General features: G+C 47.3%; 1 protein-coding gene across 2 annotated transcripts; it reads left to right on the plus strand.

Moving 5' to 3' along the window:
* The first annotated feature begins 1,290 nt into the window (after window positions 1–1,290).
* On the plus strand, window positions 1,291–20,106 carry ATG14 (autophagy related 14). Of its 2 annotated transcripts, XR_014618520.1 has the most exons (11): window positions 1,291–1,541; window positions 6,844–6,906; window positions 7,033–7,075; window positions 7,486–7,567; window positions 11,949–12,186; window positions 12,582–12,811; window positions 13,156–13,277; window positions 14,317–14,403; window positions 14,518–14,603; window positions 16,688–18,073; window positions 20,027–20,106. XR_014618520.1 is itself a non-coding variant. In XM_084288227.1 (10 exons), the coding sequence occupies exons 1-10, from the start codon at window positions 1,297–1,299 to the stop codon at window positions 16,992–16,994; spliced, it is 1,503 nt and encodes a 500-aa protein (XP_084144353.1). In that variant the 5' UTR covers window positions 1,291–1,296; the 3' UTR covers window positions 16,995–19,285. The 2 variants fall into 2 exon arrangements, 1 of the variants encoding a protein (XP_084144353.1); XM_084288227.1 differs by lacking the exon at window positions 20,027–20,106 and having other exon boundaries at window positions 16,688–19,285.
* The last annotated feature ends 1,291 nt before the right edge of the window (window positions 20,107–21,397 follow it).

Below are 21,397 nucleotides of genomic sequence, written 5' to 3' on the forward strand. Positions count from 1 at the left end.
TTTCATAACTGTCCCTTTGCTCCCCTGGAAAGAAAGCTTGAAAAACTTCATGCACTTCCTTGTGATAAACCGGTCTTAACTATGTTATCAGCTTCTTTGTCACAATCAAACTGTGTATTTCCAAACTCAAATCTATTCTAAACAGAGGCTGGCTTTTCTGTTTGTTTTCTAACCCTGCAGACTTTCCACAGCTATGGGCTGAACTTTTATTTGCACTGTAGCTGTAAAAGCTGATAAGCTTGAGTTACCAGAATCCTTGCAAGTGAAAAGCAACAACCTGTTCTTATTGGGGTGTTGGGAGAAAGTTTATCTAAGATGAGCCTCCTTCAAGGAACAAATCTGCTTTTTCATTAAGAGCTAGCTGAATAATTTCACCAGAGAAGTCAATGCTCTTTAAAAGTGTGGATAAAGCTTTAAAGATAAGAAATGGTCTCTGTGCTTTTTCAGAGCTACTGATAACTTTGTTTGCTATGGTAACTTGTCTTAAAAACAAGTATCTGGGTTCCTTCCGTGCAGTGCCGCTCATGCTAGTATTTTGTAGTACTTAAATACAAAAAGAAGGGGAAAAAAAGAAAGGCTGGCTTTTTTACTTTTTACAAAGAACTCATGTCCCAGGTTGTGACAGTAGTGCTATGAGTCCTCATTTGGGGTTTCTTTACTTTGAATTCCCACTTTTCTCCCTAGCCTCCTGCAGAGCACTGGCTCTCTGATTCTGGACACAGGCTGACAACACCCATCTCAATCTTGACAAATCTTGACTTGTGGTTCCATACAGGGACCGGGGCAAGGAAATCTGCTAGCCTGTTGTTTCTAAGGATGTGTATTAATCATTTTGACCCCTTTTACATAAAGGCTGATTCCTGATACTATAAGAACTACTCAAATAATTACCCAAACAATAAGTACTACCTAAATTATTTAATTTTGGGTAGTCATAGCTTCTCTTGGGGTACAGGGCTGTGAGGTACAAGTAACCCCCTTCACCCCAGGGGTGTTTAGGTGCCATGAGGGATGTGTGCTGGATGCTGCCCTACACCCTTTACTCCTAATTTTCCCTCCACTTGCCCCATTCCCTTCCCTAACCCTCTGCACCAGCACTGCCTGTATAACCTGGGCTGAGAAAAACACCCATAAAACAGCCTTTAGACACATAATTTTATTTATTTATCGCTTCACACCGCTGAGGGGACCCCCCCTCACACACACACACCCCCCCCTGAGGGGCCGGGCCCTCAGCGCCCTGTTCCCACAATGCCCGGCGCCACAACACGGCCCCACGTGACCGGGGCGCCCAAGATGGCGGCTCCCAGCGGCTGCCGGCCGCAGCCCGGCGGGCAGGGGGGAACCGGGGCGGGACCGGGACCGGGACCCGGCCCCGGGGCAGGGCCGGCGGCGTTGAGGGGTCCCGAGGAGGACGCCGAGGGCTTGTACGTGGCGGTGGAGCGCTGCCCGCTCTGCAACACCACCCGCCGCCGCCTCACCTGCGCTAAGTGCGTCCGGGGCGGCGATTTCGTCTTCTTCGACGGCCGCGACTCGGAGAGGTACCGGGGGGGGGACAGGGAGGGGGCCTCGGGCCTGCCCCGCCGCTGGGTCCCGCGGGGGAGGCCGTGGGGATGCTCCTCACGCGCCCCCATGGGGTGGGGGAGGCCCCTTGGGTTCGCTGGGGGGTCCCGGGGGTCGCTCCCCCCAGGTAATGGGGTCCTGGGGAGCTGCTGGGGTTTGTTTGGGGGGGTCCTCGGCTCCCTGAGCCCGGAGGTGGTGAGAGAGAGCGAGGAAAGGGGGCTGGGGGCAGCCCAGGGGGCTGTGCTGGCTTTGTGAGTGGTACTCGTCTGGTGAGGGGTAAAAATGTGTCAAATAATTATAATTGTGAAGGGTTTGGGTGGTGATATGGCCATATGGGTGCAACCAGTGAACCGGAGATAACTCCAGACAACTAAGGGCAAAAACAGTGGGACACTTGAAATACGTCTCTGTTCTCAGAAGTATACCAAAACAGTAGTTAAAACAGTAATTTTCCAAAATTGTTTACCGAAATCAGGGAAGTACACAAGCAAACAGTACCTCTTCTTCTCATTCCTGTTCATATAACTAGTCCTGATCGTGGGCCCTGATCATGGGCCCCCAGAAATATTTCACTTGAGTTGATCACGCCCCTTCCTGCCCTTTTGTGCAAGGAGCTGGCTCGGCAGGAGGGCTGCTGAAGTCGATCAAGAAGCAGGTAGCCCTGTTACATGCTTCAGATGCTCGTTTCCCCTCTGTAGCTCATTTTCAACTGGAAGAGAAGCCGTCATTTCCAGCACGTCCATCCCGGATTCTTCAAAAGCCTGCCTAGCGCTGTCTCAAGAATAGCCCTAATTTTTGGCTGTCTTTGTGGTCCTCGATTTGTAGCTTCGTTAACAGCTGCTGAGAGTGATTTCTCCAACTATTTTGGGAAGGCAGTGAGCGGTGTGTTGTGTGGAAGGGTCCTCGCACCGAACACCCTTTGCCAAACATAAGAATAGGCAGGGAAACAGCGGTGTCTTTCTTCCTACCTTGGTTCTCTGCAACAGCTCCAGGCAGCTTTTGATGGCAGGACGGTGTTTTCCTGCCATAAACTCTTTCTGTGGGTGTTTGCACAACAGGATGCATGACTGGACAATGATGTGCTTGTCTTACATTTAAGCAAATTGACCTTCTCAAGCATAACCCAGATACAGAAAGCCAGCTCGCGCCCAGATCTCTATCTGGGTGAGCGGACCCTTCACCCCTGCCAAGTTTCATTAAAGTTGATGGGAGTGGGCACGAGGTGGCAGCCAGCATGAATCAGCCGGCAAAAATGAGGCCTGAGCCTGCCACTGTGATGGGTTTTCTTCTTTTGCCTCAGAGGCTGTGGTGTGGAACCACAAATTGGATTTTAGCCCGTCTAAAATAGATGAAAAACCCGTCTTTGTGTGAGACTGCTCAGGGTTATCTGCCGTTTCCATGAAAAAAAAATTGGTTTGGGAATTTGGAACGTAAGCCAAGTATTTTCTCCTGCCCTTTCTGCAGCCTGAAGATTTTGGCTAACCATCAGGCTTCGTTACAGAAATCCAACTGCAGCATCCCTTATAGTGGAGCCACTCTCCTCCTGTATAACCAAGGCTCAAGAAGTTTCTCTACGCATTGGAAAAACGCAACCATGAAGAAGCAGTCTTAAAAGTCTTCAAGCACCAGAGGCAACAGCTTGTTTAAAACAATCTCTTCCCTTCCTCATATCAGTGACTGCTGTCACTGCATCCTCACAAGGATGCGTTAAGTGTTCCGTTCACCTTTGGATAGAAAACATTGTGATGATTAAGCTGCATTTCTTGACTGTAGGAAAAGTCCCTTTTTGTTTTTCTCCTCCCTTTTTTCCCCTTGTTCAGGACCTTGGGCTCGCTGTCTGTGTAATCCTCTCTTCTGTTCTCCAGCCTCCGCTCAGGCAGCCCCCCTGGACGCTGCTTTTCCCTGAGCTTTGCATCTCCTGCTGCTCAAAACTCTCCTACAGCAGCTCCATGTTCCTGGAGTCATGGACTAACAAAACGAGAACAGCGTCAGCGTGATCGATGGCAGCAGGAAAAGTTCAGTGTAGGGACAAAGCTTCATAAAACTCAGGTTTCTGCTTCTTTCAAAGATAACAGAATTACTGACAGCCTGAAAGTGTGCTTGAGGTGTTTTATCTGCGTTGTGTAATTAATCCTTCGAGTGACTAATAGGAAAGTGAGAGAGAAACAGCCCGGCATCTCAGGTCAGTTTTTATTGTTTCCTCTCTGTCAGCAGCGAGGGGTTTCCGTGAATTTCTTGCGACGTGAGCGCGGCGAGGGAGGGAGCAACCTTTAAAATCATGGCATGGTCGTGCAGGGACAGGTGCAGAGAGCTGGCTGGAGCTCAGGCTGTGTTTACTGTCGGCGGTATTTAGTTGGTTACTTTATGCCTTCTAGTAGCACCTGGGTTAATTTTAGATCGGGCCTGGAGGAGCCCGGCAGGGTCACGAGAAGGGCTTTGCTGAGGGAGCGGTGTGAGAAATCCAGCCCTGGGATGCACAGGGCTCCCAGTTGTCTTTTGGAAGTGTTACAGGCTGGAGGAAAATGTTGGTACCTCTCACTTGTGAGAAGTCAAAGGGGGTTACCCGTTGTATCCAGTGATGTTCTACTCTTTTCTTGTTTTTATTTCCTCATAAAACAATAAATACTTTAACATTTCAACGTGAAGAATTATTTCAGATTTTCACAGGACTATTTTATGTGCCAGTTGCCGTAAAAGCTGCAGGAAGATTGTTCACATCTAACAAAAATCACAGCCTGTACCTGTGAGGGGCACCAACTGAGGAGCTGTCAGGATTAATTAGTGAAACACAGCTACAATTAAAGATGAGTAGTCCGGAAATCCTGCAGTAGAATGATTACCAACGTTCTTCTTTTCATTAGTAACGTGTTGTGTGTTCAGAGCATCTTGTTGTTCATTTCAGGACACTCTTCTTCCTCCCAGGAGTTTACCCCAGCCTGTCACAGAGAGAAATTCTCAGTTCATACTCAGTGGCTTTTTGACACACTGGAGTTTTCTCGTGGTGAACAGGCCCAGCAGTGGATGTTCCTGTTGCTATCCTCAGCTCCTGCAGTGTTAATCGATTCCTATAGATTAGGGAGTCTTTTTTTCCCTTTTTCCCTTTTTTTTTTCCTCTCTGATTATGTACACATAGAAATAAGCCAGGGAACCATAGGAAATCTCAGGTTAATCCAGACTGGAGGAAAAAGAAGCATCTGATGGATAATTTTAGATGCAGAGTCCTCCCCTTCTCTCAGTTTACATTTCACGGGAGTTGCTCTAAGAGTCCATTCAGAGCTTTGTTTCTTCACCAGGTTGAAGGGCTGTGGATATACAGAATAAAATGAGTTACAGGATGCAATGCAATTACAAAAGGGGCTGTATAAGGAGATGGAAATGTCTGCTTCGGGGAGAGCTGCTGAAGAAGTTGGTAGGAGCTGGCTGACACAGTTGCTGAAGCGCGTGGCGAGCTGTAATTCTTGCAGGCTCTCCCAAACATTCCTGCCTTCCTTCACCAGAGAGAACTTAATTTAGTCCCAGGCCCTTGACAGATCGACTTCCCACTAGTGTGCCGGACACGATTTGGGAAATCAGCCTCCGTGCCCGTTAATTAACCCAGCTTGGAAATGAAGAATCCCCAAATTTCTGCGGCGCTCCCCGTGTGGCTGCCCAGCCTGGCCGAGTTATTTCGGGATGTGCCCGAGGTCAGAGGTGCAGGAGGTGCGTGGTACGGCGTCGTAAACAGCACGCTTGTGCAATTTCCACGATGACTGGTGGGTGAAGACACGCGGGACAGACGGACAGACAGACACCGAGCAGCCAGGCTCCGGTTGCACCGCATTCCTCAGGCGCACGCGTGGCCTCTGGCTTTTAGAGCAGCACCTACGTTGGGGATTGAGCTGCTTTGGAAGGAAAAGAGAGAGTTTTGGTCGTCTGCGAAGGCAGCAGGCAGAAGTTTTGTGGTTGTTTTCACGCTGCTGTCATCTGGAAGGGCGATTACACACTTGGTAAAACCGAAGCCAGTCTCCGAGCTTTCAGGTTCCAGCTCTTCAAGGGAAGAAATGAAGCTTTTTGGTTTTATGGGACATCAAATCCAGAGGGCTGAGCAGACAGAGGCCCCAGCTGCCATCCTGTCAAGGCTTGCTTACTCTGTGATTCTCTCTAAATAAAGCTTAGATAGCCCTGAAATAAAGAACTTGGTGGGTTCTACATGAAACTGTTAGGATGAAATAGTGAATTCTACAAGTTCTGGAGCAAAATACACTGAATTATTTCTCCTTGCATGGATTTAACCCCAAGACACACATTTGAGGTGTGGATCAGGATGGTGCTGTGGCATGGCAAGCACAAAGGAAAATTGGGAGGCCATGCACTGGCAGAACACAGCACACACTTGCTGTTTTTAGGTTGTCTACATCCCTTGGCTGTCTCTTTTGTCACTTTGTGCTTCGCTGTAGTCTCTCAATATACATTGTTCAGACACTGTTTGCTTTAAAAGTATTTCTCAGCGTGGTGAGGAGCATGCAGGTGAGCAGAACGTGGCTATTTGTACTCAGAGGATGGAAATGCAGGATGATGAACCCGAAAAAATTCCCTTCTGATCACTTTTTTTGGCAGTTCCCACACCTCCCATCCACTGGGGCAGACCTCAAGCAGGCATTTGGGTTGGGCACTTGTGACACCTACACGTGCCTGGTAGAAACAAGTAGAAGAAAATGCAGCTTATGGCTGCTAATAATAATATAAGAAGGATTTGAATGTCATGTAAAAGCCTTGAGAGAGTACTGTCCTGTCTGGAACCATCGCTGAGTAAAATCTGAGACCCTTCCAGGTGAGAAGTGAGAAAAATGCAAAGCTCAGCGTGTAAAAACCTGCACTTCTTGGTACCAGAGTGGGTAGTATCACTAATACCACCTAATGCCATCACAGGCTCCCCATGATACTGTTAATTTCTCCGGTGATTAAAAGCTTTTCAAGCAGTGTATGTGTTTCTTTGTACACAAAATATTGATGTTTCTAAGCTGCAAATCCTAGAGAAATAGAAGGTAATTAAGGGTAATGCCTACAAGTTTGATAATACAACGTGCGGGTGTTTCCTCAGCTTAGAGGGTCTGTTGCTGTTCCTGGGAGACAGGTGCTCTAGAATTCGGCAAGAATTTCATATATTGAGCCATTGCTCACAAAGATTAAGACAGATAGTTGAGGTTTGGAGACTCCCACAAGCTTCAGCCTTTTTATTGTTTCAGACAACTTACAATACCTGTGTGCAAAATAGCAATAAAAGCGTTTAATCTCTTCCAGGTTCTCAGACAAGAAAGAAAGGCTGATGCATCTTAAAACCAAACAGAGAGAATTCCAAAAACAGTAAGTCGTAGTCATTAAATGAATAAAAATTCTGATTCTTAAAAAAAAATCTCTCTGACACGCTGTTGCTGGAGACAGATGTAGTCAAGATAAGTCAAAAAACTTTCATTCATGTTTTTCCTCTAGTGTTTTGAAGGCCATGGAAGGCAAAGAGATAACTGATCAGCTGGTGAGTTATTCAAAGCATCCCATCATTTTTGAACTCTCTGAATCGCCAGATCGTATTGTTTAAAGTTATATTTTACCTTGAGGGCATTGCATTGCTTTCCTAAAAAACCTGTTGTAAGCAAAGGCAAAATGGGCTCTGCAAGCTGAGCACTCCAAACCCTCAATATTTTTAATTTCCTACTAGGTATTTGTTCAATAACTTATTGTACCAATTGACTTTATACGAAATATTCTGTTTCTTTGTGGCATTCTTCTGTGCACAAACCGGTGTATGAAATATTTATTTATTGGTCTGATTCAGTTCAGAACATCCTGCTCCTTTTGCACGAAAGCTGCTGGCTTTGTTGTTAATCATTAGTCAGTGTGTTGGAAATGGTTTGTGCCCTACGCTTGCCGAATGTTCTTTTGCAGAGATGGAAAATAATGTCTTGCAAGATGAGGATCGAGCAGCTGAAACAGACCATTTGCAAAGAAAATGATGAAATGACAAGACGTGAGTAATGCCTGTGCCTTTGTAACGTGTCAAACTGTGCCTTAAAGAGGGAAAAGTCAATCACAGGAGATATGTTTTTGAAAATAGTGGATTTCCGAGGCAAATCACTGAATGGACTTTACCCCTTTTATGCTTGCGTTTTAATTAGAAAACAGTAGACATTATTCAGCTGGATGGATATAATTTTGCAACAGCTTAAAAAGTAAATGCTTAGCAGCCTATGAATTTGGCTTTGTCCCTGGAGATGGCTTTATTCAGTGTAGCGTCTCTGATCGCTTCCCCTTGATAAAAAGGAGCAAACAGCTCTGCAGCTGCTACGGATTTCATCTAAGTGCTGAATTTTAACCCACACCTGTCTAGAAATCCTAAAAATCCTGTTGGAGCAAGACCATCACCAAAATATGGCATAGGCTGCTGAGTTGCTAACGTTCAGCAGCTTCGGTTTTGAAACTCATTAAATATTTTACACGCAGGAGATGTGTAGAGTCATTTTTCAGAAAAGAATAAGCAGCACTCCTTACAACCTACGGAGATAGGAAGCATGTGCAGGATTGTGTTGACTGAATTTGAAGCATTTTAATGACTTGAGATTCAAGAGGAGCCATACAAAAAGTGGAAGCACAGGCGTGTAACTGAGAATAGTTATAAAGGAGTAGCACAGGCTTGCAGTGATAACATCAAAAACGCTGAGGTGCAAAATGATTTTCATTTAGTAGGGAGGATGGCTAGCACAGTATGAAATGTATAATAAAAAAAGATGAAGGAGAAGGCAAGCAGGCTAGTTAAGAGGAAAGAGGGGTGAGTAACTGCAGAGAAGTCTAAAATATTCAGTGCCTTCTTTGCTTCATCCTCTAACAAAGAAAATGCGATCAGGTGTTTAGCCAGATTAAATTTGAGATTGAGAGAGGACTTCAGGCCAAGGAAAGAAAGCAGCCAGTTAAATATTATTTTGATTGTGTCTGTAGGGCCTTATCAGATTCACCCCAGGGAGCTTAAGGAGCCAGCAGCGGAGCACCTGAGAACACATGAGGGAGAGAGGATGTCCCAGGGAACAGAGTGGAAGCAGCAGCTGTTTGCAGGAGTCTTACACCGATGACACAGCTTCTGACCACCTTGTAGGTACCTGAGGTACCTAGAAGATAATTAAAAACAGTCATCACTTTTTGTTAAGAGTAGGTCACGTCAGATCAACCCTTCTCTGTGGGTCGAGTGGAGGGAGAAGCAGAAGGTGCAAGATACCTTGCCTTTGGGCTCTATCTACCCCAAGATGTCTCACGAGCAAGCAAATAAATCAGTTCTGGGTGTAATCACTGCAAGGATGCCACAGAATTCTAGCAGGGCTACATTCAGAGAGCAGTGATACTTGCCCAACAGAGGAGGTGAGGCAGGTGGAGCCCAGTTCTGTTTGCTATTTTCCATAATAGCTCGCATGGTAGAACAGAAAGTGGAGTGGAGGAACCGAAGGTGGATGACGATACGAGCTCAGTGGAGAACAGGATCAAATTCAAAACTGTGCAGGTAAATTGTCTGCATCGTCTGAAACGAACAAAGTTCAGTGCACGTTGTTTAGGAAAGAGAACCACGTAAACCTCTGGTGAGGAATGCTGGCAAGATTTGACAGGGTGGGACCTGGGGAATTGCAAATTAAATACCAAATAACAAGCTAGTGCTGCTCCAGAAAGGTTCAGACCTCAGTCAGGGTTATACTAACACGGGCGTTGTATTTAAGAAGGAAGCGATTATCCTGCTGTGCTCAGCAGTGGCGTTGCCTCAGTGGGAGTCTGGAGCCCATTTTGAGCAATTTAAGTAAGATACAAATCAACTGGAGAAAGTCCAGAAGGGAACGTTAGGAATAAAACGCAAGGAGTGGCCAAGAAAATTGCAGTTGGGCTTAGTTTAAAAAAAAAAAAAGATGAAGAAGAAGAGCATTTTTTCAGTAGATAGAAGATTATTATGAAGGGAATAATAACTAATTGTTCTTTTTAGCCTGTAGAGAAAGGAGAAGAGGAAGTCAATGTGACTTTGCATGAGGAATTTAACCACCTTTTCTCAAAGTGCAGCTCTGAAGGTGGCAAAACGTTAGAACCAGCTGGGGCGTGGAGCTCCTCCACTTTTCTGTTATTCTGTGAAATGAATTAATACTTAAATAGTTATAACCTGCAGCTTTACTACGTAGCCAGTACATCAGGAGCTCAACCTGGCTCACTCTTAGGGAGGAGACCACGTTACAAAACGTAAATGGCTTCTTTCTCTTCTCTTGGATGTGGCGTAGGTGGCTTTACTGAAATAGGAAACATTTCTAGATCGCTGGGCTCCTGCTCTTTCAGCTGGCTCTCCTGGGTACTTCAAGAATTGGTGTTTCTGAAAATAAGCTTTTAAAACGTGTGTGTTTTGCCTTCTGCCTGCAGAGAGCAATTTGAGGAGGTGATCTTGTGAATGCCTGGCGTGGCTCGCTGCTGGGCAGGCAATGGGAATGTGTGGGGCTTGATGGTGTCCTGAAATACTTCTGGGGACAAATTTTAATTGCCTCGTAAACTGGGTCATAAAGCAGAATTGCTGCGCTGAAAAAAAGGACAGTTGTTTCTGCAGCAGGGCTGCTGAAGAGGAAACGTGTTCGCAGTGTTCTCAGATAATTGCTGTTGGCCCTGCAGATAAGGGAGCTCGCTCGGCGCAAAAAGTAGCCTTGCAAGTAGAACATGAATGAAAACGGAACAAATTAATGTTTTATTCCTTCTTTGTTTCGTATTCTCTGGGCAAAGGGAGGGTTTGGGAATACGAATGCAGGCATTAATTGATTTGCTGTTGATACTACAGGAGTGCTTAAAAGAAACTGAAGTGCAGGCTGGCACGTAGAAATTTTTGGTGCTGTTGAGAGAAAAATTCTCCTGCAGTTCCTCCTACAGGGGGTTCCTTATTTTATGGACCTGAGGATTATTAGTTCCTACCTGCCTGGGGAAGCCAGTCTCACCAGCTTTGATTTGGGTCTTTCCGTCTCCCACGGATGAGATCATCCTTCCTACCAAACGCTGATCAGATAAATGAGTAGAAATAACTTCTGCTAAGTTATTTCTAATGACTTATTAATGGTAATAAGCTATTATAATAATATAATGGCTGTTTTAATATATAATTTCAATATATAATAGCTATTTCAGCAGTCCTGAGCTTGCAGTTCCAACTGCACAGGTGACAACCAGGAGGAGCAGGGATGTCCTGTGCTGACCGAGCACGGCTGGGCACGTACCAGGGGATGGGAACCAGTCGTGGATCCCATTTTTTTTTTATGTAACTTCAATTTTTGTGCTTCCCCTCTGGGAAAGCTGATGTTTTAATAGTCTGTAACGTGGCTTCGTGGAGTAGCAGATGCCACGGAACATTGCTATTGTAGCTCTGGTCTCATCTGCGCCTCGCAATCCAAATCCATCAGACAAATGATGTCAGGCTTACTGCCTGCCTTCTGTGCAAGGGGCAGTTAGCCCATTTCTTGATTACAGGAAAGCGAGTAGGCTGCTGTGCTCTAGGAGAGCATGACTAATGCTGTTTCTCCTCAGCCATAAAAACTGAAATGGAGCGACGAGTATATGGGGGCTCTTATTCAAACTAGGGTACATTACAATTTTTAAATGTGCATTCAGAGACGTTTTCCCGTGCTTTTGAAAGACCGAGGCAGTTAACTCGCCCTCTGCAGCACCATATGTTTGCAGGAGCGTTCCTGCAGTGAATTATTTTATAGGAGAATCAGCAGATGCTCTTGAAGGATTTTTCTTCCGACTCTTAGCGTGCCTGATGCACGGAGGAAATTCAGGCAGTTGCAGCTTTTCAGAAGCGTAACCACATTGGCCATTTTGTGACTGGAAAGGGAGCTTTCCCTCGTGGTAAGGAGAAGCCTGTGCCACTGGGATCCAAGTGCTTCAAGAGGACGTACGTTAGCAAAAGCCCGAATAACACAAGCTAATGGAAGCAGTGGTGCCAGAAATTGTGAATGGAGATGCTATCTGCACTAGATTTTGGCTGCAAGCAATGCGTGCCTTTTTGGCCAGCGTCGTGCGAGCATGTACAGTCAAACTATTTCTGTCATGGTGATTACCCCAGAAGTTTAATTAAACTGTGAAATCTTGGCTTTTCTGCTCCAGATCCAAAAATAGCTGGGTGAAAGATAGGGAGAGATTAATTCCGATTTCAGTCCCTTTTGCGATGTTCAGAAAAGATTAAGAAATTGTACCACTTAGCAGCTGGAAAGCGTCAGTGGTGAGGCAGGGTTTTCTGTTTTAAGCTGCTGTAGATCTTGTTTTCTATAAATATTAATCAAGCCTTTCTCAGGCTCGCTACAAGTACCTCACAGCTCGTTTTCCAAGGCTAACACCTTCTGCTGCCTTCACAGATGCAGAAGGGCTTCTGAGAATCAAAGAGGAGAACCAGAAGCATTATCGCAGGGCTCAGCGGCATCAGGAGAAGAAGGAGAAGATCCAGAGGCACAACCGCAGGCTGGGAGACTTGGTCGAGAAAAAAACCTACGACTTGAAAACCCAGCACGAGCATCTGGCAAACCTTCGGCGGACGCATATCCTGGAGCTAACATCAGTCATATTTCCCATCGAAGAAGTAAAGACAAGCATGAGGTAGGGGAGGCTTATCCTTTTGGACTCGTTTTTCCAAGCTTTAGACACTCAGAGGTGAGTCATGTAAGTCTAAGCTAGACACTCTGGCTCCCTTGGCATCTGTGGGGAGAAGGAGGTGGTTTCCAAAGGCGAAGCATCTGACCTAGAGGTAGAAGTCCAGAGCAGAAGAATGTGGAGGTGCTAGCATCTCCCCATTTAGAGATCTGAGGTATGTGTCCACTGTTAACCTTAAAAAACATCATTAAAAATCCCAGAACAAAGTAGTTCGGGGAACGAGGAGTTTAGCAGGAGTGTTTCTACAAGCATTTTGCTCTGTGAAATCTGATTAAGTGCCTGCCAGGTACATATTTTTGAACTTCTTTTAAAAACACCCTGTTCTTCTCTGGCTGCTCCAGAGATCCTGCAGATGTGTCTTCTGAGAGCGACAATGCCATGACCTCTAGCACTGTGAGCAAGCTTGCAGAAGCCAGGAGAACCACGTATCTCTCTGGGAGATGGGTGTGTGATGACCACAACGGGGACACCAGCATCAGTATCACAGGGCCTTGGATAACCCTTCCGAATAACGGAGACTACTCAGCTTATTACAACTGGGTGGAAGAGAAGAAGACTACACAAGGACCAGGTAAGGAGCCAGGTCAGAATTAAAGGAACACCACTACAGAGATTAGTCCACTGAAAGCCTCTTCTGCAGGAAATGCTCGTTGGGACCCAGTGCAGAGCGAAAGAGAGATAAAGTTAATTATTCACAGTTTTGACATGGTTCACATGCTGTCGATTTAACAGGAATTCCAAGAATTACTATTTTCTACCGGCTTCTGACAGATTTCACTGTAAATGATTGCTGGATTCAAGCAGTTCTCGGCACTGACAAATGACATTTTCCAGAGTAGACTTCAGTAACACATTAACACACCCACTGAGGCTTCATTTATAATGTGACTTTCACGATGTTTTTATTTCTTTCAGATATGGAACATAACAACCCTGCTTACACCATCAGTGCTGCATTGTGCTATGCAACCCAGCTTGTTAACACTTTGTCTCTCATACTTGATGTAAATCTTCCCAAGAAGCTCTGCAACAGGCAAGTAGACCCAAGCCTCTGAGAAGGTGGATCAGTGACCACTTCTGAATGATCTTAGCTCAGTTTGGTTTTCTGAACAAAGTCATTATTTGGAACAGCTTTTATGACAATAGTCGATGGCTCCCCCCCTTTTTTTTGGTGCAATTTAATTTCACAGGGAAGTCTAGAATCTAGACCACAGTTAATCCTCCCTCCCATCCTCTCTTTCTGTGTCCTGAGAGCACAGCCCAGCCATCATAGTTCAGAATGACAACTTGCTAAGCAATTTATTCAGCGTCCTCACACTGGAGTGAAATATGACAGTGCATGAATAGCACTTCTTGTTTTATGAGACCCTACTGTGCTTTACAAACTCAGCAGCTCTTAGTCATCCTGAATAGCTCCACTGCATTAAGAGATGTAGAATGAGGCCTTATAATACGGCATGACAGCGGTGTAATTTTCTCTGGACTAAAACACTGATGGGGAATGTAGCCAGACGTTTGGGAGCATGTGCTTGTATAAACCCCAGTTGTGATGTACAGAAGTAATTCTGGGAAAGCTGTGGGTTTGGTTCAGCTTCCAGGGGTCTCAGCTATGCTGCTGAGATTCTTTTAAGTGTTTAAAATAGCAATGGCCAAAGTGAGGGCACACATTGTGTGGGACCTCTGCAGTTTTTTATGCTATTATTTGGTTGCTCAGTCATCGCAGGAAGAAAAGGTTGGGAACAGGAAATGAGGCAGGATTTAAAAGGAGAACCAAAATGGCTTGGCCACAGTGGATCTTTGAGTTTGTGTATGGTTCACACCACCTGTCCTGTTGAAACCAGTGAGACTTGGGCAAGCTGTGCTTGTTGATAAAATTCTAAAGGTCTCACAAGGTGAAAAAGCAATCTCCTGAGCACTCTGTAGCTGGTTGTACAGCTTAAACAAGTGCTTACTGTGAGGATATTTACTCCAGGGTTTGTTAGGAAGCCAGGGTACAGAATGCTGGTGCTCCAGTACGTGTATTGTCACAGCCTTTTGCTTTGTGCATACGTGTGTTTGTGGTCTTCCAACAGCGAGTTCTGCGGCGAGAATCTCAGCAAACACAGGTTCACGCGAGCAGTGAAGAAGCTGAATGCCAACATCCTTCACCTTTGCTTCTCTCAGGTAGGGGGAATGAACGTATGGATTCTTCAAACAGCTTGTAAAACAGCAACTGTGCCTGCAGGTTTCCTCCAGTAACTGATCGTGTCTTTTTTTTTCTTACCTTCTCCATGGTAGCATGTAAATTTAGATCTGTTGCACCCACTGCATACGCTCAGGAACCTTATGTACCTGGTGAGCCCAGACACTGAGAACTTGGGCAGGTAAGAAAAGCAGTTTGTGAACACACCTGTAACTGAATCCCTTGTGGGGTTGTGTTTGTGTTGTTATTCATGAGGGAAATATGTTTTTTCTGCTTTTATTCTGCTCTATGTATGGTTGAGTCCTCAGCACATCAGGCTGGTTATAAGGAGGAGGCAGGAAAAGGCAGAAAAAGGGGGGTCTGAGAAGGAAATTATATTTCAGAGACATCTGTATGCTGTGGTTCTGCATGTAGCAGGCTCAGCTGGTGGCGTTACGATTGTGTGGGCTTGTTTCTCCTGGGCTGAACTGCAGGAACTCCTTCCCTCCAGAGGACAGCAGCACACATCCCAGGCTTTCCCGAAATATTTTCAGTCAATGAGCACCTTAGGCCAAAGTCCACGCTCAAATTATACTAATTTCTGTGTACGTTAAGATTAAAGACAGCTTTCCTGTTAACTTAGCATGTGATGAACATCAGTTTCTGTAGGCTGCACACGCCAGGCTCAATATTCTCCCTTTCTTTTTACAACTTAAGTGTAAGAAAGTCAACATTGATTTCCTCTTGGGGTAATCCAGTCACTTGTGCCCGAGACACTCTGCAAATATTTGTTTATTCTACTGCTTTATTCCCCCTCAAACACACGAGTGTTCTGACATCTACTTTTCCACTTTGTTCTGGTGTACAGGACTGGTTTTATTTAAAAATCTCACTAAGAGGAGCTGAATTCATGCCTCTGCAAACTTACCTTATGTTCAAGTCCATCCCTACTTAGTCAGCCCAAAGCTGTGGGGAGCCAGCTTAGCTCAGATTGGAAAAAATGATGTGCTTGCTGCTGCTTGTCTGGAAACAAGGAGAGGGCAGGAAACACCCAGAGAGTGAAGAGTCCTGGAAAGCAGCTGCTGTAAAGGAGAGAAGTGCCACAGTGGACAAAAACCTAAACCTGATGGCTCCTTAGGGTGGGAAGTAAAAGGCCTGAGCAGAGAGATGGGTCTCGCTTCGCATCAGTTGGGTCCACGTGGTAACAGGAGAGGTTAGAGAAAAGTGGGAACATCAATTCCCACTGCCAGAGGGCAGCGCTCTCCTTCCCTCCTGTGTGATGAAAGAGGAGCGTTTACCTTCAATTTCCCAGCTGCCTGCAAAGTTTGCAGCAATCGGCTGGTTTTATTTTCCTTCAGACTTCCAAGCCTACAGTTGCCTGATAGCCTCCTTTATAAACTACTATTTTCGCATGCATATAATTTTATCAAGCTTTAATTGTTTGGATTAAAAATTTCCATGCTAAATTGCTGCCTCAGGCTTCTAGATAAGGCTGGAGAACCACAGTGGAGAAACCCCGTTACCCACATCAAATTCCTGCTCCTGTTATGCTGAGAATCTGTAAGAGCTTTGTGCTCTGGGCTGAAATTTGTTTGACAGGGACCTGCTGGCCGTGGGGAATCAGCTTTTCACTGCCTCCGTGAACCCCTCTGGCTGCCCACAGGCCTCTGAAAGTGTCTGGAGATGCTCGGTAAAGATATTTTGGATTTGGTCTCCCTGTTCCCTGGCACAAGGCTGAGCGCCTGGGCAGGATGCAGTTGCCTCTCCAACCAGGCAGTGGCAGCAGGGAACTCGGAGTCAGTGAGGAGGAGATGAGTTTGGGCAGGACCTCTGGAGAGCTGGAGAGCCCTGGAAAAAAAAAAAAAAAGATCTCGAGATCTTGCTGGGGGCGAGGTGCTGCTGGGGGCAGCGTGTTAGCGAGCTGTGCCGGCTGCAGGCTGCAACCTACACCCTGCCCTGGCTGGCAGAGCTGGCGTGAAAAATAAAAGCTGTTCCGCATCGAGCCGAGATTCCCAGCAGTGGAGCTGTGAGTTATTACCCACAGCTTTTTCTTCTGTGTGCTTCACCATCTACTGCCCAGGTGAAGGAGCTCTCCCGTTTTCCCTGCTTTGTGGACTGGAACCCAGCTGTAAGTCCCTTGTTGAGCTGCTGTCCTTTTATCATGGTCATAGCGTAGTTATCCCAGTAACCACTGAGTTTTCTCTTAGCCAGCTGATAAAGACAGAGGTGTTTTAATTCTCCTGCATGGTACCCACTGAGCTGACAGCGTTCTGCCCCTGTTCACAGGTCTGGGCCTTTCGAAATCAGCGCTGATCTCGAAGACTCCATGGAGTTCGTGGACCCCAGCGCCGCCGGCGAGACAGACGAGAGCGGGGACGAGCACGTCAGCGACGAAGAGACGGACCTGGGGACAGACTGGGAGAACCTGCCGAGCCCCAGGTTCTGCGACATCCCCTCGCAGCAGGTGGAGATGCTGCAGAGCCAGAGCACGCAGGCGTCTCAGCCCATCGCCAGCAGCAGCGCTGGAGGCATGATCTCCTCCGCTGCTGCCTCGGTGACCTCGTGGTTCAAGGCGTACACTGGACACCGCTAGCGAGGATCCGTGGATCACAGGATGCGAGGAAGGAATCCCTCCCCAACAATGCTGTAGTAAACCTTACGTATTCAGTTAAGTAGTGCCTGGAACAAAGAAAAGGTCGGACTTCACGTTTTGTAAACCCGAAGAACCTTTTTCTTTACCCGCGATGCCCGTGGGGTCCCCCTGTTTTGTAAATTGGCTCGCTCCATCCTCCCGACGGGTTCTGTCAGGGCACTTGGTGTCTCGGTTCTGTCTGCATTGTTGAGTGGCGAAGAAGAAGGACCCAGCAGGCTCCAGCTCTGCTTCCTAAAGAAGAAACAGATTTTGGAGTGTGTGGATCTGAACGAGCACAGAGGGAAGGCTGCTCGGTGTTCAGGCTGGACAGTGGTGCAGATGCAGTTCACGTTTTCTTAACTCCTTGCAGGGTTTATGTTTGCGTGTTTTAAATCTGTCTTGCGTAGCACAGAAATGCATATTTCTAAATTTTTTTCATTCAGGACATGAAAATTATGCATTTTTAACATGTTTTCTAATCTCCGTTGCCATATTTTTAATACAAAGAATCAGCATGGGCAGGAAGTCACACAACAAATCGCTCTTTTACTTTAGGTTTGGCTGTGGATCTTGGCCCAGTTTCGCCATGGCAAACTGGCTGGTTTCATGCTGGTTCCACTGGTAGGTAGTCGGAAAGTTTCGTGTCGTGCTGCCCGAAGCACACAGGCTCTTTACTCCTAGTATCATACACCAAAGAAACACTGGACATTCTCTTAGCTAGACCCACATTGACGCCGATACAGGATTGCAATAATACCCATCAGCTACACCACGTTGCCACTTTTTAATCGTAGGAAAACCTCATTTCAGGCTCGTTTGACGAAGTCCCGCGTCCTCCACACTACGTGCGTTGTGAACCCTGTCGCGTTTGACGTTTCTGGTGGGCTTTGCTCTTCCCTTGGTTCCTGGATGCCAAGAAGTTGATTTCATTTCACTGCAGAAGCGCTCTGAGGGCGGCTGGCCTGCTTGCAAAGCCACGGGAGGCGTGATGCTGACCGCTGCCTTCGCTGACCAGAGCTCCTCGCTCCCTCTGCCCCGCGGTACGTACGACTTCAAGGTGGCTCTGCTCAGCGAGGCTTCCCATTTACGGTTTACATTTTACAGAGCTGGGACGTTTTGACTTCTCCGCGGGGCAGACTCGTGTAGAAGCATCCTCCCACCCCTCCGAGATGGAAGATTTCAGCCTGGCGTGCTGGCACATCCGAGGCAGCGTCCTCCTGCCTGGTGGAAACCCCAGCTGCAGGCTGCCTTACCCGGCCCTCCCGTTCTCTGTCGAGTTTTTGGGGACATTTTGGGACGGTTTTGGGATGCTGTGGGTCCTCTTTAGGCCAGCCAGTGCTGCCACCTGGCTCCACCGAGTGGGTGGAAGAGCAGCACTAGTGCTAACGCCCCGGTGAGCTCTGCACCAGGGACACCAGCTGAGTACTGTGCCTCCCAGCCCTTTCTCTTTGGCAGCGGGGATCCATTTTTGGTATTTTTTTTTGCTGGTGGTGGCTGTTTCTTGGGTTTTTTAAACCAAAGACCCTCAACTCCGCACCCACAGCGTGCGTGTGGCAAGGCGGGGGCCCCCTCGGTGCTGCCAGTTGGTTGTTCTGAGCCCAAGGTAGGTTCGTGTTGGGAAACAGATGAGAAATCAGCCAAAATGCTGTTGGCTACCATGGTCTGAGCAGGGACAGGGACAGGGACAGGGAGAGGAGGCCTCGGTCACTGCTCAGCTGCCAGCACTTTAGGAACCCGTCGCAGCTCTGAGCAGCCAGCACATAGCAGTACTGCATGGGGGGCTCTCAGCATTGCACAGCCCGTTTTGGATCCTCATTTATTTTGCACTGGACCCCACCATATCGATATCTTCCCTCCTTTTTTTTTCTTTTCCTTTTTTAAGACACATTTCAGTCGCTCTTTCATCGCTACCTTCGCGCTGCGTAGAACCCTAAAGGCCAGGCCGCGATTCAGCTTTGTGTGCTGTCCTTGACTTATTTAGGGGAAAACACAACCACCACCCCCAGAACCTTTTAAGCCATATCCTTCCTACCCATCATGTTCTCCAAATAATTTATTTACAACCATGTCATGCTCTGGAGGTGCACAGCGGCACTGTGAGGGCGTTCAGATGCATCGAGAGAGCTCCTTTCGAGAGAGGTTTTTTAACAGAACAGATTGTGGGCTTTGTTGTTTGTTTTTTTTTTAAAGTGTTTTGCACATGTGTAGCTAAGGAAGAATTAATTGTGTGTGTCCAAACCTTGAGTGCAATCGACAGGATTAGTTTTCCAGCTTGTTTTGGGGGGGGCGAGGGAGGGAGGGAGGGAGGGAGGCGATATCTGTAATTAGAGATAGTTGGAGACGGCCAGCTGAGAGTTTACAAAACAATTTGCGTAGCACGAGTGCAGGGATCTCATCCCAGGCCGTGGCCCACACGAGCTGCCAAGGAAGAGACAGTTTTGGGATCCCAGCCCTCGGCCGAAATCGGGCGCCTTCGGTAGGTTTGGGACGGGAGGTGCGGGGCTGGCAGAACTCGGGGCCTCTCTCTGCGACTTCCAAACTCGATGTAACTAAACACGATTTTTTTTTTTCTAAATTTTATTGTATTATTGCAATAAATCTTTAACAGGATTTTTCTTTTTTAAAGTTGTATGTTTGTAATCGTTACTCCTGTGCGGTTTGTTCGTAGACATGCTGGGGAAATACAGAACAATTTCCAGCCTTCAAAGCCTCCTGGGCACCAGACCTGTTACAGGGCGATTGTAAAGCACTAAAATATTTGATATGAGTTAAAAAAATAATAACAATCTTATGTAAAATAACTGCATCTCCATGGGGGCAGGCAGAGAGGTCCTGCAGAGCACACACCTCTGTACGTGTGAACTGAGACATCGCCACCTCCAAGGCTGGGTGCCAATTTTTTGTACGTTGCCAAATGCAGGTAGGGGGTTAATTTGATATTTTGGTTACGTGTTGTTTTGGTTATTTGTTATTTTAGTTACTTGTTATTTCAGTCATTAGGTTGTTGGTGCACACGTTTTGGGGCCAGTGACCCTCCAGGGAGGACGGATCCCTGTGAGCCCACAGATCACTCAGCTGAGCGGTGATGGGGAGCTGCGGGGTGCCGAAGAGCCCAGCTCCAGGGAGCAGAAACACAGCAAGGAAAGGGGAAAACGCTGCAGAAGGAGGCAGGATGGAGCGAGAAACCAGCAACAAACCTCAGCCGGGGGCAGATTTGCTGGTGCTCAGAGCCCCCTGGAGCTTGACGACCACTTGGGAATGACAGAGGTGTGTTAGGGACGTTTCTTCACAGGCAGAGCTGGAAACCAGCCCCAGCTCCAAGCGCTGCGGGCAGGGAAGTCAAATCTACTGAGTGAGTCCTCCAAAGCCAACGCTGAACATTTTTTAGTATCACCTTTTTTGGTTTTGTTTTTGTTTTTTTGTTTTTGTTTTTGTTTTTTGGAAGTGCTCATCCCACATCAGGGGCTCCCTGAACGGCCTCTGAAGAACCAGAAACCTTCCCTTGACGTCGCTGCTTTTAAATTATTATTTTTTTAAAGCAAAGCCACCTTCAGCACAGCCCACTGCTGGATGCAAAAGTTTGTTCTGCGGAGCGATTCGATCATTCTGCAACCAGCATCCCCAGCGATTATAACACAGCCCACGCTCCTCAACCAGCCCGGGGGCAGGGCGGGGAAGCCAGCAAAGTGTCCTCTGCCTTGAACTTTGAGGGACTAAAAGCTCCCCGTGCCACTGTTTTATTCTCTGGTTTCCCTTCTGGCAGCCGTGGTCAGCGAAGGTGACCAGAATCTCACAACCCCGGGCCAAAAAAAAAAAAAAAAAATGACCTCACTCGCCCCTTATCTAGTTACAAAATATTTTCCTCGGCTGCTTCTATTGCAGCCCGCCGGGGACTTTCCTCAGCGCCGCGCGGGTTAGCTCAAGTTTTCCAGAGTCTTGGGTGGGGGGCAGGAAAGCTGCCTCTTCCCCTTCTTCCTTCATCGAAACGAAGCTGAAGGGCTTTGGTCCTGCTGGTTTGGGCAATCCGGCTCCTTCCAGGTTTGTTTTTTTTGGTTTCGGTTTGGTTTTTCTGCTCGTCCCGGTGCAGCCTGCGAGGAAACGAAGGCGAGCAGGGGATCTCGCTGTTCCCCTCCCGGCTGATGGCGAGGCGGCCGCGCCCTCCTTCCAGCTTTCTAATTTCATTCCTCCTGCTTCTCAGCACGTCTGCTGCATTGCAGGCAGGGCTGAGCAGCGCGGGGAGGGAGCCAGGCGCTGGGTACAGCAGGGAGGGCAGGCGAAGGAGCAGCCCCCGAGCACACTGCGCTCACCCCAACACCTTTCAGGCAGCAGGGGCTCGGTTTTCTTCCCCGTACCCTGCTAACAGC

The sequence above is a fragment of the Netta rufina genome (assembly GCF_964035555.1).
Source record: "Netta rufina genome assembly, chromosome: 5".
In the NCBI taxonomy this organism is placed as follows: Eukaryota; Metazoa; Chordata; class Aves; order Anseriformes; family Anatidae; genus Netta; species Netta rufina.

What these genes read in the sequence shown, in the direction of transcription:
- ATG14 (XM_084288227.1), top strand. Translation starts at nt 1,297, where the DNA reads ATGGCGGCTCCCAGCGGCTGCCGGCCGCAGCCCGGCGGGCAGGGGGGA. An exon ending in CAGAGAGAATTCCAAAAACA is followed by an intron (nt 6,907 to 7,032) that starts GTAAGTCGTAGT and finishes TTTTTCCTCTAG; the next exon opens with TGTTTTGAAGGCCATGGAAG. An exon ending in AAATGATGAAATGACAAGAC is followed by an intron (nt 7,568 to 11,948) that starts GTGAGTAATGCC and finishes CTGCCTTCACAG; the next exon opens with ATGCAGAAGGGCTTCTGAGA.